Source organism: Eptesicus fuscus, chromosome 12 (assembly GCF_027574615.1).
Source record: "Eptesicus fuscus isolate TK198812 chromosome 12, DD_ASM_mEF_20220401, whole genome shotgun sequence".
Taxonomy (NCBI): domain Eukaryota; kingdom Metazoa; phylum Chordata; class Mammalia; order Chiroptera; family Vespertilionidae; genus Eptesicus; species Eptesicus fuscus.
In genome coordinates, this window is record NC_072484.1 from 26,749,816 (window position 1) to 26,766,033 (window position 16,218).

Genomic DNA, 16,218 nt, shown 5'->3' on the forward strand with positions numbered 1-16,218 from the left:
ACTAGTGACACCCAGTGACAAAGCGATTTTTAACTCAATGGTTAAGGTTTCCTTATAAGAGAAAATTTTGTCAAATTTATATGCACAGGCCAGATGGGCTTCAGAAGATCCTAATTTCCAAGACATTCTATGATGAACAAACTTCAGGGCTCCCCGTTTGATCCCCAGGCCAGGAAATCCTGCCTGTAAATGAATCAGTGGAGTTGGTAAAGTTTTCCATAGATTTGACTGGATTCCAGTGTAGGGAACCCTGCGAAGAGGAGAGACGGAGAGGCAGCATCTCAGAGGATGAACGAGGGAAAGGGCAGACCTGAAGTGAGGAAAGCACATCAGCTGCAAATTGTGTACACATGCAAAATGGACTTGTGCACACACGTCCAACTTGGCAGACGTATAAAGATCGTGTATTTATAACACGCTCCTGAAACATCTCCCTGAAATGAGCGATTTAAATGACTTTGATTTAAAATTAGGCTTTTAAGAATTAAAAAAAAACATTTCCAATACTATCTACCAAAAAAGCAAGTGCAGCTTCCTGGAGACGGTGTTCTCCACAAACCAAAGCCTTGTGTTTCTGAATGTTGCCTCAGAAAGCAATCTCTTCCCTCCTTCTTTGCCTTGCAACAATTGAAGCAGCTGTGAGCTGGAGTTCAACTTTATTAGTGATTTAAAACACACCCTTGGAAACGAAGCTGGCTTTTTTTTTTTTTTTGTCCATCCAGGTGGGAAGCGTGTTCCAGCAAATGGGAACAACACTTCAGAGAGTTCTCAAACAGATAATGCCGTCAGAGCTCAACATCACAATAATCTCCTACCAGCCATCTACCCAACAAAAGGCCAGGGCAACCTGGTAAGAAAACTAAGCCTTCCATAGAAAGACAAAGATAAAATAGTCAGCTGCCGGGCTTCAACATCTTTAAAAATGCCTTTTCAATCTTTAACTTTTGTCAGGGTGGTTGTCTAGCAACCGGGTGCTGAAAAGAAACTCCACCCAAAACAAAGTGATACAATACAGACACTTAACTTCATGAGTGCGTGTGCGTGTGTTAAGATTCTCAGCGTGCAAAGAGAGAAACTCGCTTTCAGACAATTAAAACAGAAAAAGTCCCTGAGTGTAGATGGCAGGAAAGGAAGTTGGGAGTGAGTAAAAAGCAACTTGCAAATGCGTAATGCGGGATGAGGGTATAGTTTCCACACACTGGGCTAAAGCAAGGTTTACACTCTTAAGTAATAAAAACAAACCATTAAGCTGGGCCCAGCACTGTCAGGAAGTATAAAACAGTTCTTGAAACTTTGCAGTTACTATACAAAAGCTTTTCATAAACTCTGTTTCCTGATCTTCATTAAACGTTCACATCAAGTTGCCATGGGGCAATTAGCTTGCCTCCTGAAATCAATAAAAAATCAACAATTTGGAAATAGTTGTACAGTAAAATAGTTCAATAATTATTCTCTCATAGTGTTGTGGCCAAGTGGTTCCAGTGTAAATGCAGTCCAGATGAGATCATGCTCCTTACGAGGGAAGCTTTAAGCAAATCGCTGGTCTGCAGAGAGATCTCATCAGAGCGGACGGCAACAATAATGCACTCCTGGCACTGCCTCGGAGGGGGCCCAGGGCACGGGCAAACTCAGGCTGGAAGTGGTGTCACTCGGTGCCTGGCACGCTGCTCAAGCACCTCAGAGGCACTCAATCCAAAACATAGAAACCCAAATGAAATGATAAACCCAATGAATCAAAACGTAGGCACCCTATACTCAGCATTTTGACTTTAGAAAGGAAGAAATAAAAAATTTTCCTTAGGTATATATACACATACATATATGACATATATGTATATATGTACATACATATATAATACCCAAAGGAAAAATATATATTTATGTATGTATATAATATATGCAAATATAAGATCTACACATAACATAGGTATTATATAAAAAAGGTATATTTGAAATAAGAAGTTCATTCATCCCAGGATTTATTCAACAAATATTCAAATCTGTATTGCTTGTAAGAAATCTTCAAAAGTGCTCCCCTAACAGTAAAATGAGGCTGCCAGGTGACCCTCTGGGACATTTGGCTGAAGAGAAGGTGCAAACACCAAGTTCTTTCTTTGCTGATCCCCTTTGCTTTTTCTAGCCTGAACCCATTCACTTCAGCACCTTATGCGAAGCTAGCCTCGGCATCATGAATTCCAATCTCCATGAAATCAAACCTCAAATACCAGCTTGGGCAGCTTTTTATCACCCTCTAGGCTCAGTGGTGTTGTACAGCAAACTGTCTTAGAACTTACAAAAAAAAAAAAAAAAAGTCAAGCATCATCTTTTAGTATAAACAAATGCTTCAAATGTGTGACATCTAGTTGCTGTCTTCAAAGGGAAAACTTTTAACTCAGACGCTTGGCACTAAGATCACACGGGATCAACTCCGTGGACTGACTTAAGTGTTAAACTTTTTAAAGTACGTTAAGGGCTTGCACCTGCTCCCCCATCCACATAGATGTACTGACACGTATTTGACTAAACTGACTACGTACATGCCCAAGCAAGCAAGCAAGGCAGATTTTACAAGATAAGCAACCAAGTGTTTTCATGTCTGAGGGTGGCTAGAACACAAAATTGCCAGTCATCTTGTGGGGGGAAAGAATGCCTTTGAAAAAAACTATGTAGGGCATCATTTCAGGTATGGTGAAACGTATTCAAATGCCATCCTGTACACAGGTTCTGTTGTTCGTTTCCCCCTGTAAGTGCTACTTGTTAGAGGAGCCTCAACTTGGCCCAACTTTCTGCTGTTGTGATTAAGAAGGTAATTATGAGTTTTCCTTGGGGACAGCCAGAACAGCTTCACCTGGGAGCACATTAGAAATGCAGAATCTCAGGCCCCACCCCAGACTTACTGAAACAGAACCTATAACACGATCCCAACGGGTCTGTATACACATTAATGCTGCATTCTCCCCGAGGCAGTGCTGGTGACTCATGTGCACATTAAAATCTAAGAAGTCTTACTTAGAGCAAGTCAGGTAGAAGTTCACTTTGAAGTTTGCAGGGCAGGGAGATGGTCAGAAACTCTGCCCTGGAGAATCGCATAAGGCTGTAATTTATGTCAGCAGGGTGAAGGGAGGAGGAGAGCAATCTACCCCCGAGAAATGGACTTGCATTTCTTCCCCCATCTCATCCTACCCGTCCCTTGCAAAAAAAATAAATAAATAAATAAACAGAGAAGGAAGTGCCAGGGCATTCTTACCTCTTTATAATTACCCAGTTGTGTCACATTTATCTTTACTGCAAGGCTATGCTCCTTGGGCCTTATAACAGATTGGGCCGAGGAGGGGGGCTGTGGCATCTAACATTCAGTGAGTCAGTATCTTAATATTAATGACTATAGAATAGAAATATGCTATTTTAAAAAGTGCTGTGAATTGCACAAATGATTTTTCCACCTCCAATAAAAAACTGAGGGGAAAATATAGAACTTAGATTATCTAGTGCTTATGTAGCTTGCTAGATCCGATTTACAGATCTCTCCACTCTAGGCCTCTTGAGATGCAATGTAAAGTAGCAATTGCAGGAGAAATTATGAAAAGATGGAAGCACAGATAAATGTGTAAACCATTCATCCTCCCCCTCCCCAATTTTGTAGTAAAAAAAAAAAAAATGAACAGAGCATTCTGGACCTGCCATGCAGGTTAAAATCAGGCCAAGGAGGCGCATGACGCAGCCCAGACAAGCACAAAAACAGATGACACAATTTAATATACTTTGAAAGGTGATCCCCCACATTCAGAAACTACTACACTTCTTAAAGCACCAACTCTAAAAGGATTCCAAGGTTCCTACAGAACAGTGACTGAAGATTCAAGAGTCAATGCCATGGGCTTAGTTGTGACACACTTTTTTTTCTCAGAATGAGGAACTTAAGCCAAAATGTGTGTAACAACATAAAATGTAAGAATATTCTGTTTCTCAAATGAGCTGCCAAGAGGGACAGAGTCCTCAACTATTACAAAATCTCTGTAACTAAACTGAAAATGCCATCATCTATACATATGAAATATCTATTACATAATTCTGCATATGTATATTTATACATATTATATACCGTATGTGTGTATATATTTACACATATATACATATATATATACATATATATACACATATATATAACATGCAAGAGGAAACATTTGAGTTGATACCAATGAAAAACATTTCAACCAAGTAAATCAGACCCAATGAAACAGAAATCAAGAGTGGCTGCTACTGCCAAATAGATGTAAATTCTTGTGCTATACTCTCTCTCTCTAGAGTATTTAAGCTGTTAAGACGGTGCAGTCTGCCCCTCATTCCCATGGCAAGAAAGGGTGGAGAATGGCTGGAGGACAGAGCCTACCCTTTCCTGTCAAGTTGGATCTAATCCTCATGATCCTCACCTACACAAGAGCAATGGGGATACAGATAAAAAGAAACTAAAAGATTGTAACAAAAGGAATAAAAGACAGCTCGTTATTAACTTAAAAATATGATCTATATAATCTCGAGCGAGGCAAGGATTAAACCTATCACACCCAAAATGTAACTACGTTCACGGTCATTGCAAGTTCATTTCTGGGAAGAATCTGGTTGTTAAGAGTCTATTCCATTGCTAACACACTACTTTTTTTTTTTTTTTTTTTCAGCCAACTCCAAGGCAAGGATATTAGAACTAGGAAAGGATATTAGAATTAGGCCTCACCAATCTTAGCAGGATCCGAGGTGACACAAATTCCTAGAAACTGACCTAAAATACTTCCAGTAAAATAATGGGGGGTTGTGGGTTCGCTGGCTGTACTGACATACCCACCCACAGAACCCTTCCTCGGGTCTGATTTCAGCCCGGGAGCACAGAAGCCCTGCCACTGTTAAGTGTTCATTCTGAGCAGCCTAATTTGACTTCATTCTGCTTGGGCTTCAGTCCAATTGGCAGATGTCCTTGTAGAAGCTGATCTCAGACACTTTCCCTTTCTAATTTATTGGCACCGTTGCCTCTGTTGCATGGGATATCATCTCTGAAACTTTATCTTGGATTCCCCAGGTTTTGCCTGTTTTGTAGCTTTGGTTTTTCTCTTAAATCTTTCTGCCCCAAAGAGGTTCATGTGAAATACTAAATCACTGGTAATTCCTTTAGTGCAAATACGAATTATCAAGTGACTTGCTTGCAAATTTCCTACCATTCCTTGCCTTTTCCCCACCTCCCTCCAAAAGGGGTAACTTCAGAAGCAAAAAATGGAAACCCGAGGTAATCACTGTGAATGCTGTACAAACACATCATTTTCTCTTCTTACAGGTTGGACTTTATAAAATGAAATGCCAGAGCTTTGAAATTTATTATCTGAAATAAGTTTAACATTTGGAGAAATGTGTTCGAACACATAACCTTGGAAAGAAAAGCAAGCTGATCGAACAGAGAATGGGGTAGGCAGAAAACATGATGAGTGCAGTTTTGCTGTGTGTTGGGAGAAGTTAGAGAACTGGGTCCTTCTGAGCATAAAGAGCTCCCAGATGAGGTAAAAGTTAAATGCAAATCAATTTCCAAGTCTTCATGAGGGCCACTGGATATGAATTTTAATTATACATGACCACAATATCAATAATGAAGAAATCTTATGTTTTATTTAATCCTTTGGCCAGGCCAGCCCCTTTGAAGGGACCGCTAGTTTAGGAAAGAAGAACAACAAACCATCATTCACTTTCCTGCAGGTTTATCATTTTCCTAATTATTCCTATTGGTCCTGCTTTACTCTTTCTGCAAATTAAGGGGTGGGGGGGAGGGTTTCTATATTAGATCAGCATTGTCTGGTTCTTATCCAAATATTCCACCTAATAAGGACATTAAGTTCTCATGGACTGGACAACCACTCTGCAACATTCCTGAGAATTGAATAATATAATAATCTTGAAAGTCAGCAGAGTAGATTATCCACTTTTTTTTTCTGGACTTGAACTTGTGACCTTAACAGTAGCACTGCAAAAAAGCAAATGTGCTAAGCACTTTGCCAGAGTAACCTTCCATGTAGACTTTTCATCTTAAATACACACAACTGAAAACAACTACAGTTTTTGGAAAATTATGTACAAACCCAATACTTCTTTTGATTACATATAAATACAAATTAGCTATTTTTCCTAAAAAGTGGTTATAATAGTAAATAAATACAAAATAAATCTGACCATTATACTTCATGTGCTGGGGTTGAACCCATATAAAATGTACAACTAAATACATTTTAAAATCTTTAAGGAATAATTCTCTGATTAAAATATTTGTTTTCCCAACTTCTTTTCGTAGATATAAATATATTTTTCAAAATAGCTGTGTGGTTTTTTTTTTTTTTTTCTCTCCATTCCATTCCATAAATAAAGTCTTCATTGGGAAATATTAAAGTGTCAACTTGGGTTTTTTTTCTTTTTTCCTAAAATATATATATATATATATATATTTATTTTATTTTGCTGTGCTAACGACACCCGCAACCCTCCACAACCATGTCCTGATAGTTCTTTAATACGACCTTTTCGTTTTCGTCAAGGTAGAGCATGGAGATGGCACTCAGTTCCGTGGGGACACAGCACGCCTTAGGAATCTTAGAGTTAACCGAGTTGACCAACGTCTGAACAATGGCGTGATTAGTGGAGTTCAGGTGATCGGCCAGGGGAAAGGGGCACTCCCCATGGCAGTAAAAGGCATGATACCCTGGGGGGGCTACGATCCAGTCATTCCACCCCACGTCGCTAAAGTCCACATACAAAGGGTGTCGCTTACAGCTGGACTTGAGGCGTTTGCGCTGTTTGTGTTTCGCTTGACGCTTTTCTCTTTTGTGCAGAGGATGTCCTTTCCCATCATGGCCAAAAGTTACTAACAAAGGTCTTATTTGGGACCAGCTGTGCTCGTCTTGGTGCAAAGACCTGCTAATCCTAACGTGTCTCTTGGAGACACCCGGCTTCTCCTCTAAGTGGGCCACTTCCACCACAAATCCGTGGTTGGCGAGTCCCTGCGCGGTCCACCTCATCACGGCAGGGGTGACGTCGAAACTCTCCCACCTGCTGGCATTCTGATTAACCAACCTGGTGTCCAAAAGTCTGGTCACCGGGAACTTCGAGTTGCCTGCTGCAGGTTTTATAATTTCATAAATATTTATTCGGTGATGGAAACTGCTGTTGTTTTCCAAAGCTTCCTGCATCTGTTCCCGAAAAACCTGAAGTTCGGCTGAGGTGATAAACTCCTCGGTGGGAATGGAAGTTAAGTTGAAGAAGAATCGCCGGGTTGTTTTTCCACTCATTTCAGGAAGTTCTTCCAAAGATTCTAATTTGATATAAAAAGGTGGGGGGGGGGGAGAGAAGAAAAATACTTGGGTAAGATAAGTAATGACAATCTGATTATATGTAAGAATTTGTAAATCTCACTTCAGCGTATGATTTCACCCATATATAAGTTGGCAGCCAGAAGATAAAAAAATCCCCCCTTTTAGCTAAAAATAGTCTCCCTTTTCTAGTCTCTCTTTTCTAATATTTCTAATATGCGCATCATGAAACACAATGTCATCATTCATTGTTATGTTTTTAATGCAATACATGAATACTGCTTCCAGGTGGCTATAATAATGGGGGAAATGGTGAAGCATTTCTTTGGAATTCACAGACTTTAGGGCCAAAAAAAAAAAAAAAAAAAAGTCAGCACTATAGTTAGTAGAGGTCTAATGAGTGAGGATTTGAGGAAATTATTGCATTTTGTAAAAAGAAAAAGGCTTTAATGTCAATCCCTTAAGCGGTATTCTAAAACATTGCTCTGCAATTTAGATGATTTACAAATCTCGATATACAGATTTCAGTTTCCTAATTAAAGACTCTGAAACTCAACATCAACGATGACATTTTACAAAGCACACCCTACTATTTTACTCAAAAATCCAGAGACAAAGGCATGTACAGGAATCTACTTCTTTGCAAACGTAAGGGTGGTACTGGGACACTGTAGTAATTAAAGCCAGACAATTTCAAGAGAAATATCTTCCCAAGTGTTGTCTGTCCTCTCACCTCCTTATGACCTCAACATCAAAATCTCATTTTAGATGCTTTTAGAAGAAACATAATGACGCTCCTCTGTAATTCCTTTATCTTTTCAAAAAATAAACCATCTTAAAAAATAAACACCTACCCAAGAATAGACACAAAACAACAAAACTGATAAAAATCTATAAAAAGGCCATTATGACAGTTATAACACAGAAAGAGAATCTCATCCTATTACAGAATAATCTTTATATATCTACTGTCATTATTTCAAAATAGACATTTAAGTGGGTTATGCATAAATACTCTTTCTGATTTAATATTCCTCAATTTCAATAATAAGGAGTACTGTTTTTTTAAGCAAACAATAAAAAAAATAGCATAGCACCTTGAATCCTGTAGTCTGCAAGTCATCATAGGTACACAATGGTATTAAACTGATAGTATACAACACTAGAATCTGAAATATTTAGGTTCATTTTCTTCTAGCTTTACCACATTCTGTCATTTGACTTTCAAAAAACATATCTGCTTCATTCAGGATCCAATGTAAGTGCTAATAAAGTCTATTTGGCCATAGTTCCAGGTCATCACCATAAGAGGATACCATATTTTCATTAATTTCATTGTTGTATTTTTCCTAACTCAAAGAGCTAGGAAACCTGTGTAAACCTTCATCATCAAAGCAGCCATGATCAATGCAAGCTAAGTGGAAGCACTGAGTTCAACAGGGGCAGGTTATGCCAAATTATGGAGCAATGCTTCAATGTGAAGCTTCTCCAACTCTAACCTCCACACAAAACAGCTAGGACACTTTATATCTTCAAACGCAGGTTCTGATTCAGTGGGTCTGGGGTAAGGCCTGAGATTCTGCATTTCTAGCAAGCTCCCAGGTGAGGCGATACTAGAGGGTACCAGTTTTAAGGGATGCTTTTCACATTCAAGTACAACTTGCTGGGAGCACATTTTTAAGTGCCTTTTTGTTGAATAATATGAAAATGCCTAGAACCACTAGTGTTGGCCAAGGAATGAGTCGAGGCCCATGAAGTAGAAAGACCTCCTAAAACTCATCTACTAGGACACAGAGACTATCAGGCCAAGAAGTGAGCCCTCTAACCCACACCTACTGGGGATACCTTTTGAGAGCCATCCACATTCTACCCCCCCCCCCACCCCGTAAGTGAGCAATATTTTAGACCAGGCACTATTTTTAAAATAACCCTCCCACCAATGCAACTGGGCTCTCCTCAGCCGTTCCCAACGAGCATCAAGAGCTGTAGTTAGCTTCTTTTCCTCCCCTCCTTGAAATTCAGGAGCCCTCTGATATTTTTTCCTGAGTGCATTCGTTAAGTAGAGAAGCCAAGGGCTACTAGAGGAAACAGGATACCAGAGGAAAAAGGAATGCTGACCAGCTGTATTAATGAAGGTGCCCAGAGAAATCCTAATTGCAACAGAAACTCTAAATCTAAATGCATAAATTTTCAAAAAATTATAAACACAGACATGTGGAAACACACACATAGTCAGAGGAGGACGACTATTATTATTTTCACAATAATTCTATGACATTCTCCAAGGCAAGCATGAGAGACAGGTAATTGAAGTACAGAAGATGAGTATAAAGTAGGAAGAAAATAGAACAATAACCCTCCAAAGATAAATATAAAATTGAATCAGATAAAATTGCCACTTTTTGACCAGATTTGACCTATAAAAACGGCAATTTCATGTGCATCAAAATCTCACTGCGGGTAAGTGGCAAAAAGGATAATCACTTAGTTACCTTAACAAAGGGGGGGCACTGTTGAATAACATCAAGTAATGTGAAGACCTTTCTCTGACTTTCAGCTACATCTCAGTCAACTTATTCCTTGAAGGAGCCCTTAATACCTCCTTAATACCAAAGCCTGCAAGACAACACACCCCTGACTACAGACTCAGGTCAGAGAAGTAAGTAAGAAGTTCTCTGAAAACTCAACATCAAGTTTTTCTTCAGGGTTGAAAAATCAAAACCGATGTGAAATAAAGTAAATTAAAGAAAAAAAAGAAAAAACTTCTGCAAATGATCACAGCAAGCCTGGGGAGTCTGAAAATAGAGAGCATTGACCTAAGTAGGTAATGAATGCTTTTTTGGAGGTTTATACAGTTGTTAATTCTCTGGAAATAACCCTTGTGGAATAATCTGAACTTGCCAAGGGATTTGAGGATTCCAGCCTATCTCAGACCTGGGTTCCTGAACCCAGTTCTTAACCAAATAAATGTTCTTCACATTTATTTAGAAGTTCTTAACCAAATAAATGAAGCTATGATGGCAAATATGTAGGGGAAAGAAAAATAAGGCAAGGGCATTCAAACTCTCCTTCAAAAGCGAAGAACCATCTACACTCTGTCAATTATTCATCTCCATCAAAATAATCCAAAGATAAGGCTGAATTCTCCCAGCCAGCCTAGGTCTATTCTGGCCTGCTCTTTCCTAGATAAGGGGAGAATATGACCTAAAAGAAAGAATAATGCTAATGATAGCTAGGGTAATGAACGCTTCTTTTCCCTGGTCTAGGACTGAGAGCTTTATATGAATTATCTCACATCAAATTGATTACAGAGAAACTACTATCTCCCTTTTGTGAATGAAATAGTTGGACTCAGAGAGGTTATGTGACTTTCCTAAGGTCACAGAGCTAGTAAATGAAGAGCAGAGCTATGGATTTCAGACTAATGCATTTCCCAAGATTCCGGCCACTAGACGGCACTACATAACATAGAGATGAGTCAAAAACTCAAGCAAAAGTCAGAACTATTAGGAGTACGCTAATAATTAATGTAATGATAACCATACAGTGAGTTATTTTCCAGCTATAGGGATAGAAACACACTACCTAAGTGTGGCAAAGGGAGCACAAAGAACTAAATGAGCAGAAGAGTACCGTGGCAGGGCCCACTGGGACATACAGATCTTGTTTGGAACCAGTGATATTTTGTGGCTGCCTTTTTGTCCTATAGTATGGTGAGTTTTAGCAAAAAAGGTGAGTGATCGTTATGTTTTGAGAATTTGCAACACAATCTGGACCCCCCAAAAAAGGTCCATTAAGATAACAAAAACCTGGGGGTATTCCAGAAAATCAGTAAGGTTGGAAATTACTGTCCTGAAATAAAATCTAAGTGGCTGAGAATAATAAATGATACTTCCTAGAATATAAAATAATGGTTACAGAACTGCTATATCAAGGAGAAAAGATAAAACACAAAGGTTACAATGACTCAATTTTTTAAAAAGACAACAAAGGAGATGGCAGCTAAAGGAAAAATATGGTCATAATGGCCATAATCACTAACCCTGATTTGGCTTCTACCCACCCTTAGCTCCAACACTTTTGGAATGATTTAGTGCCCTCTTATTGTCCTCTGACTACTTACTTAGTGAAATACACAAAGGGCAAGTCTCAAAAACAAAGACAAAATAGCTCAAAGAGAAGGGAACAAGAGAGATTATAGAGGAAACACACACACACACACACACACACACACACACACACGCACACACACACAAGAGAACAGAAAACAGTGCAAGAACTACCATTGGGCACCATAGCCTCAATCTCTCTGAGCATTTCCAAATAGAACGTCTCTCCTACTTATAGCGGTCTTTCATAATCACACTGAAATACCTGGGGACACCAGGGAAGCCCACCAGGATAGTATTGCTTTCGGAGGTGTCTACTGTCCAAATCCTTTGGTTGCACTTGGAATGTGACCCAAGTTCTCCTTCACAGGGAACTTGCCTGTTGTACGGCTATTTTCACAATAATTCTATCTGTGGGAATGGGGTTCATCTCTATGTCAAAACTTTTGTCACAGAGGCAAATAATTCAGTTATTTCATGCAAAAAGACTGTCTTTCAGAGTCTGGAGAGCAAGCATGTGGTCCTTGTATATTCCAACCTTACAGGAAACTGTAAAGACTGTTTGCACAGCCAATGAAGTCAACCCATTTCAATGTGTTTCTCACTACAGCAAAGCACAACACACTCTTTCCAATTAGAGAAGTAATTTTTCTATACTCAGTGGCAGTTTGCAAGGCTTATGTGGTCAAAGCACTTCTTAATGACTTTGAAAAAAGAAAATTTTTTCAGCACTTGGGCTTTCCCGAATAAAAAAGCCACTGCAGAAAGGACAAGACAAAGTTTAAGAGGAGAAATGACAACTGATAATTTTGTCTCTGATCACCTTCCATGTGGTCCCTTTATCTTCACACATTGGTTGGAAGAATGCCATCATATCTCTTGTCTCGTAATTTCACCAAATCTTCCAGATCCCACCCACAAATAAAACCAACAAGTAATTCTTGGAATCTGACCTTTGGTCCTTTACCAGATAAATGCCTATTAATTCTATATGAACCAAATTCTGCTCTAAAGCCAGCCACCTTAATCATATGGTTTATTAAAAGATTTTTAGTGCTATCAATGTTGATATACTAGTTGTAACAAGAAATGGATTGGTTGAAATTTGGGGCAAAAATTACATAGCTTTTCTCTATCCTCTAACTGCATTAAGTTCTATTAAAAGTTGATTTTAGGCAAGTTGGTAACTTCTGTACTATTTCACACATAACATTTACATTTGTTAAAGATACAGATTCTGACGTATTAACTAAGCATGCTATTGAAGTTAAAATAACACATTCAAATAATTTGCAGCCAGTTCGGTTTTGATTAAGCCACTTCTAGAGAAAGAAATATGTAGCCGTCACTGATGGAATCCTCATGCAACTGAGTGTTTTAGGTGTCAAATGATTTAAATGATCTTCCTTTTATGTTATGAGAGACACATACCTGGCCTTAAAAGTAAAGAATGGTTTCCATGCTAACCTTCCAGGAGAGGTGGCTCAAGCAGACGCTCTTATTTTTCTACCCCCCAGAAAAACTATTCTAACCAGCGTCAGCTGAAAATGATGAGCTGGCTCTCTAATCATCGCAAGGTTATGATGAAAACATTTCTACATATCAGATTGTAGATTCCACTTGAAATTTACCACCTCAGCAGGGCTAGGCAAGAAAAAGGGAACTTCGCTCCCCACTCTCCAATAGCCAACAAGTGGTTGCCCGGTGACATGCAACTTTGCACCCTTCTCTAGAACTTGAAGGAACCTGTGCTCTATTTAGAATGTAGGCAATTTAAAAGTGTAGAAAAAGAATTGAAGTGGAACGTATTTTTGACCAATTGCTCTAAAAATCTTGGTACAACACAGATCTCCAAGAGCTGCTCTAAGACATTTCGTATCCACGGAATGCCTTTCTGATGAAACAAGCAGAACACCCTACCTTAGAAAAACCGCATCCAGTATCATAAAAGAAAATCCACATTTCAATGCACGTGAAGGAAAACAGGCAGCTGCTGCAAGAGCTTTATCTGAGGCTTCCCTAGTCTCTACTGGGAGTTCATCTCAGATTTAAGCACAAGACAAGAAAGTCATTGTGGAAACAATAAGATTGATTGTGGAATTGATCTCCCACAGGGATTAGATAGGGATTCGAAAATTTCCAAACCAGGCCCAGATCAACTGTAAATTAGAAAGACTTCGGGGCCCCGGGCTTTGATTTTTCAATACAATCTCTGAAAATTCTGCCCTTGGCTCTGTCTAGCCTGAAACCCCCGCCTAAGCAGGAGAGGCAGATTTATAGAGTGAGGGCTTCCAAACAGACGGAAAGTGATCCCAATCTGCCCTCCTCCTTCTCATCTTCCCCTATGGGATTCTTGCACGTTTAGCTGACTAGGGGCATGCCTTCTGCCCTCATCTTTCCCATCACTTGATTTCTCTCCAGTTCCAGGAGGAGGAGTCGCTCTGCTGGCTGCCAGCCAGGAAGAGGGTGCGGATTTACCAATGGGGAATCCCTGGCTCCCCCACCACACAGGCAGGCAGTGAGTTACAGCCGGGTTCAGAAAGGTTCTTACAGAGGCTGGACTGGAAAAGGCTTCCGTGCCCGGGCCCAGCTGCCCTTCCAGGGATGCCCGCAGTCTGCCCAGGGTGGGGCGCTTTGCGGGATGACTCCCCGCCCCCGTCCCCGCCCTCACTCCCCTGCTCCACGCCTCACCTTCGTGGTGGAAGCTGCGCACGGTGTTGGCGAGGCTAGCTGCCCTCTCCAGCCGGTGGTCCGGGGCGGGCGCGCCCGGCTGGCCCGAGTGCCGGCGGTACAGGTCCAGCATGTAGGGGGGCACCACGGCGTCCCTGCTGGGGGTGGGTCTCTGCTTCAGGCCGAACATGCTGAGCAGCCGCAACTCGAACTCGCTCAGGACGTCGTCCGAGGGCTGGGACGAGGAGCGGCCAGTGGACGCCGCGAACTTCCTCCGGCCCAGCTCGGGAATGAGGCTGGCCGCGCCGCCCAGGAGGACCTGGGGAAGCAGCAACGCTAGAAGACAGCGGGTCCCGGCCACCATGGTCGACCTGCAGACAGGGCCCCGACGTGAGTCACCGAGCTCCCCGCCCAGCCCTCCCCCATTCCGCCCCCGCGGCCTCGGCTCCCGCTCGGTCCGCCCGCCTCCTCCACCAGGGTGCCCACCTGGCTTGCACCGTTTGCGGGGATACTTCAGAGCAGCCGAAGCTAGAACGTTTCGGAGGGTGGAAGGGCCCTAGTTCCCGAGCCTTAAGGCTTTCTCCCTCCCATTCCACTCTTAATTCCTCTGACATGATTTTGAAAGACCCCCCCCTCCTACCCCCCAGCGTCAATGACTGTCACCTTTATTTTCTATGAGACTCGCGCTGAAACAGTGCGGGGGAACCTGGGAAAACCACTACCGGGTCTGACACCCCTTGTTTGTCCTCTAAACAAACTCACACACTGCTCGGCGCTCGCTTGCATAAAAACACGCACGGATGGTGCATGTGACTTCCTCAGAGGCACTGTATAGAACTTCCTGACACACACACACACAGTCTATGAATTCCAGACCTGGTAAACTCAAGGCCACAGCTTCCGAAGCCACTGACAACCTGTGGCCCACGCCTCTAACCTCAGAGATGTCAGGACAGCCCACTCCAATCCCGGACCCTTCCCCCTAAATGCAGTCAAGATACAAAGGTATCTTCCTGGGATTACGTTAACAGCTAATATCTATTAATTCGCATGTCAGTACAAGGCGTCCCTCGAATTCCTGGAAACAAACAGGGAGAAACCCCAACTTTGAGTAAATTCCCAAATGGGACGTGGCTCGGAGTAGAGACAGCAGGTCTCCTGGAGAAGCCTGAAGAAGGGAGGAGGGATGTCCCATGGCAGGACATACAGGTTGGCAGCTAACGGGTGAAAGCCAGGGCCATCCTCTCAAGGGGAATCTCTGACTTTCTTTAATCATCCAAGTGTTAACAGCCCTAATAAAATACCTAAGAGAGGAGGAGGAGGAGGGGCGGAAGAGTCTGAGCCAAAAGGGCGAGGCTGTCGCCCGGGGGGGGGGGAGGGAGGGGAACAGGGGGAGGGTAGTTGTATGGGGGCATTCCAGCAGGGGCTCGGCTGCACGTGGACTTGGAGGGGGGGTCTGTTTACGTCCGGCCTGGCGGGACCCGGGATGGGGAAGGACTCAGCTATAGCGGCCGCCCGGGCACCGCGCCCACCGCCCCCAGTCTCAGCCCCGGGCCCACGTCCTCTACCTTTAGGAGACCGCAGACCGTCTAAGAAGCACGCGGGGACACGTCCATTGAAAGAGCCTCCACATGGAAAAAGCTCTGGCCGAAGGACCTGGCGCAGGGAGCGAGTTCCCTTCCTTTGCCTCCTCCTTCTCCTCCCGGGTGCCGGCCGGGCAGTTCCTCTCCTCGGGCAGGGAACGGCGTCTCGGGGTCGGGCCCAGAAGAGTGGAGGGCCGACGGGGTTCGGAGGCGGTACGGCTAGGTCCACCGGGGCCAAGGCACCGGCACCGAGTGGGGAGCACAAGTTATTCTCCCTGCAAGTTCAAGAAGTCTCCAGCCAAGTGCTGACACACAACAACAGCGAGCAGGGGGAGGAGTGCGGGGCAGGGAAGGGAATGGAAAAAGGAAAAGTTGGTGCTGTTGTCGTCCTCAGGAACCAGCGCCCGCGGGACGCGTGGCCCCGCGCGGGACCGGCTCCGGGACTCGGGGGGCGAAGGTAGGGCGCTCCGCGCTAGCTCCGCCGCGGCCCATGGTTCGGAGCAGCCATCCTGGGCGACG

At 42.6% G+C, this 16,218-nt stretch overlaps 1 protein-coding gene across 2 annotated transcripts; it reads right to left on the bottom strand.

Moving 5' to 3' along the window:
- Nucleotides 1–3,737: 3,737 nt before the first annotated feature.
- Nucleotides 3,738–16,006, bottom strand: BMP2 (bone morphogenetic protein 2). Of its 2 annotated transcripts, none has more exons than XM_008141076.3 (3): nucleotides 15,685–16,006; nucleotides 14,138–14,487; nucleotides 3,738–7,339 (listed from the first exon to the last, which is right to left on the bottom strand). In XM_008141076.3, exons 2-3 carry the CDS (start codon nucleotides 14,478–14,480, stop codon nucleotides 6,495–6,497), a joined length of 1,188 nt encoding a protein of 395 aa, XP_008139298.2. In that variant the 5' UTR covers nucleotides 14,481–14,487; nucleotides 15,685–16,006; the 3' UTR covers nucleotides 3,738–6,494. The 2 variants fall into 2 exon arrangements, with proteins under 2 accessions (XP_008139298.2, XP_054579782.1); XM_054723807.1 differs by lacking the exon at nucleotides 15,685–16,006 and adding an exon at nucleotides 14,993–15,012.
- Between the last annotated feature and the right edge of the window lie 212 nt (nucleotides 16,007–16,218).

What these genes read in the sequence shown, in the direction of transcription:
- BMP2 (XM_008141076.3), bottom strand. Translation starts at nt 14,480, where the DNA reads ATGGTGGCCGGGACCCGCTGTCTTCTAGCGTTGCTGCTTCCCCAGGTC. An exon ending in GCGCAGCTTCCACCACGAAG is followed by an intron (nt 7,340 to 14,137) that starts GTGAGGCGTGGA and finishes ATATCAAATTAG; the next exon opens with AATCTTTGGAAGAACTTCCT.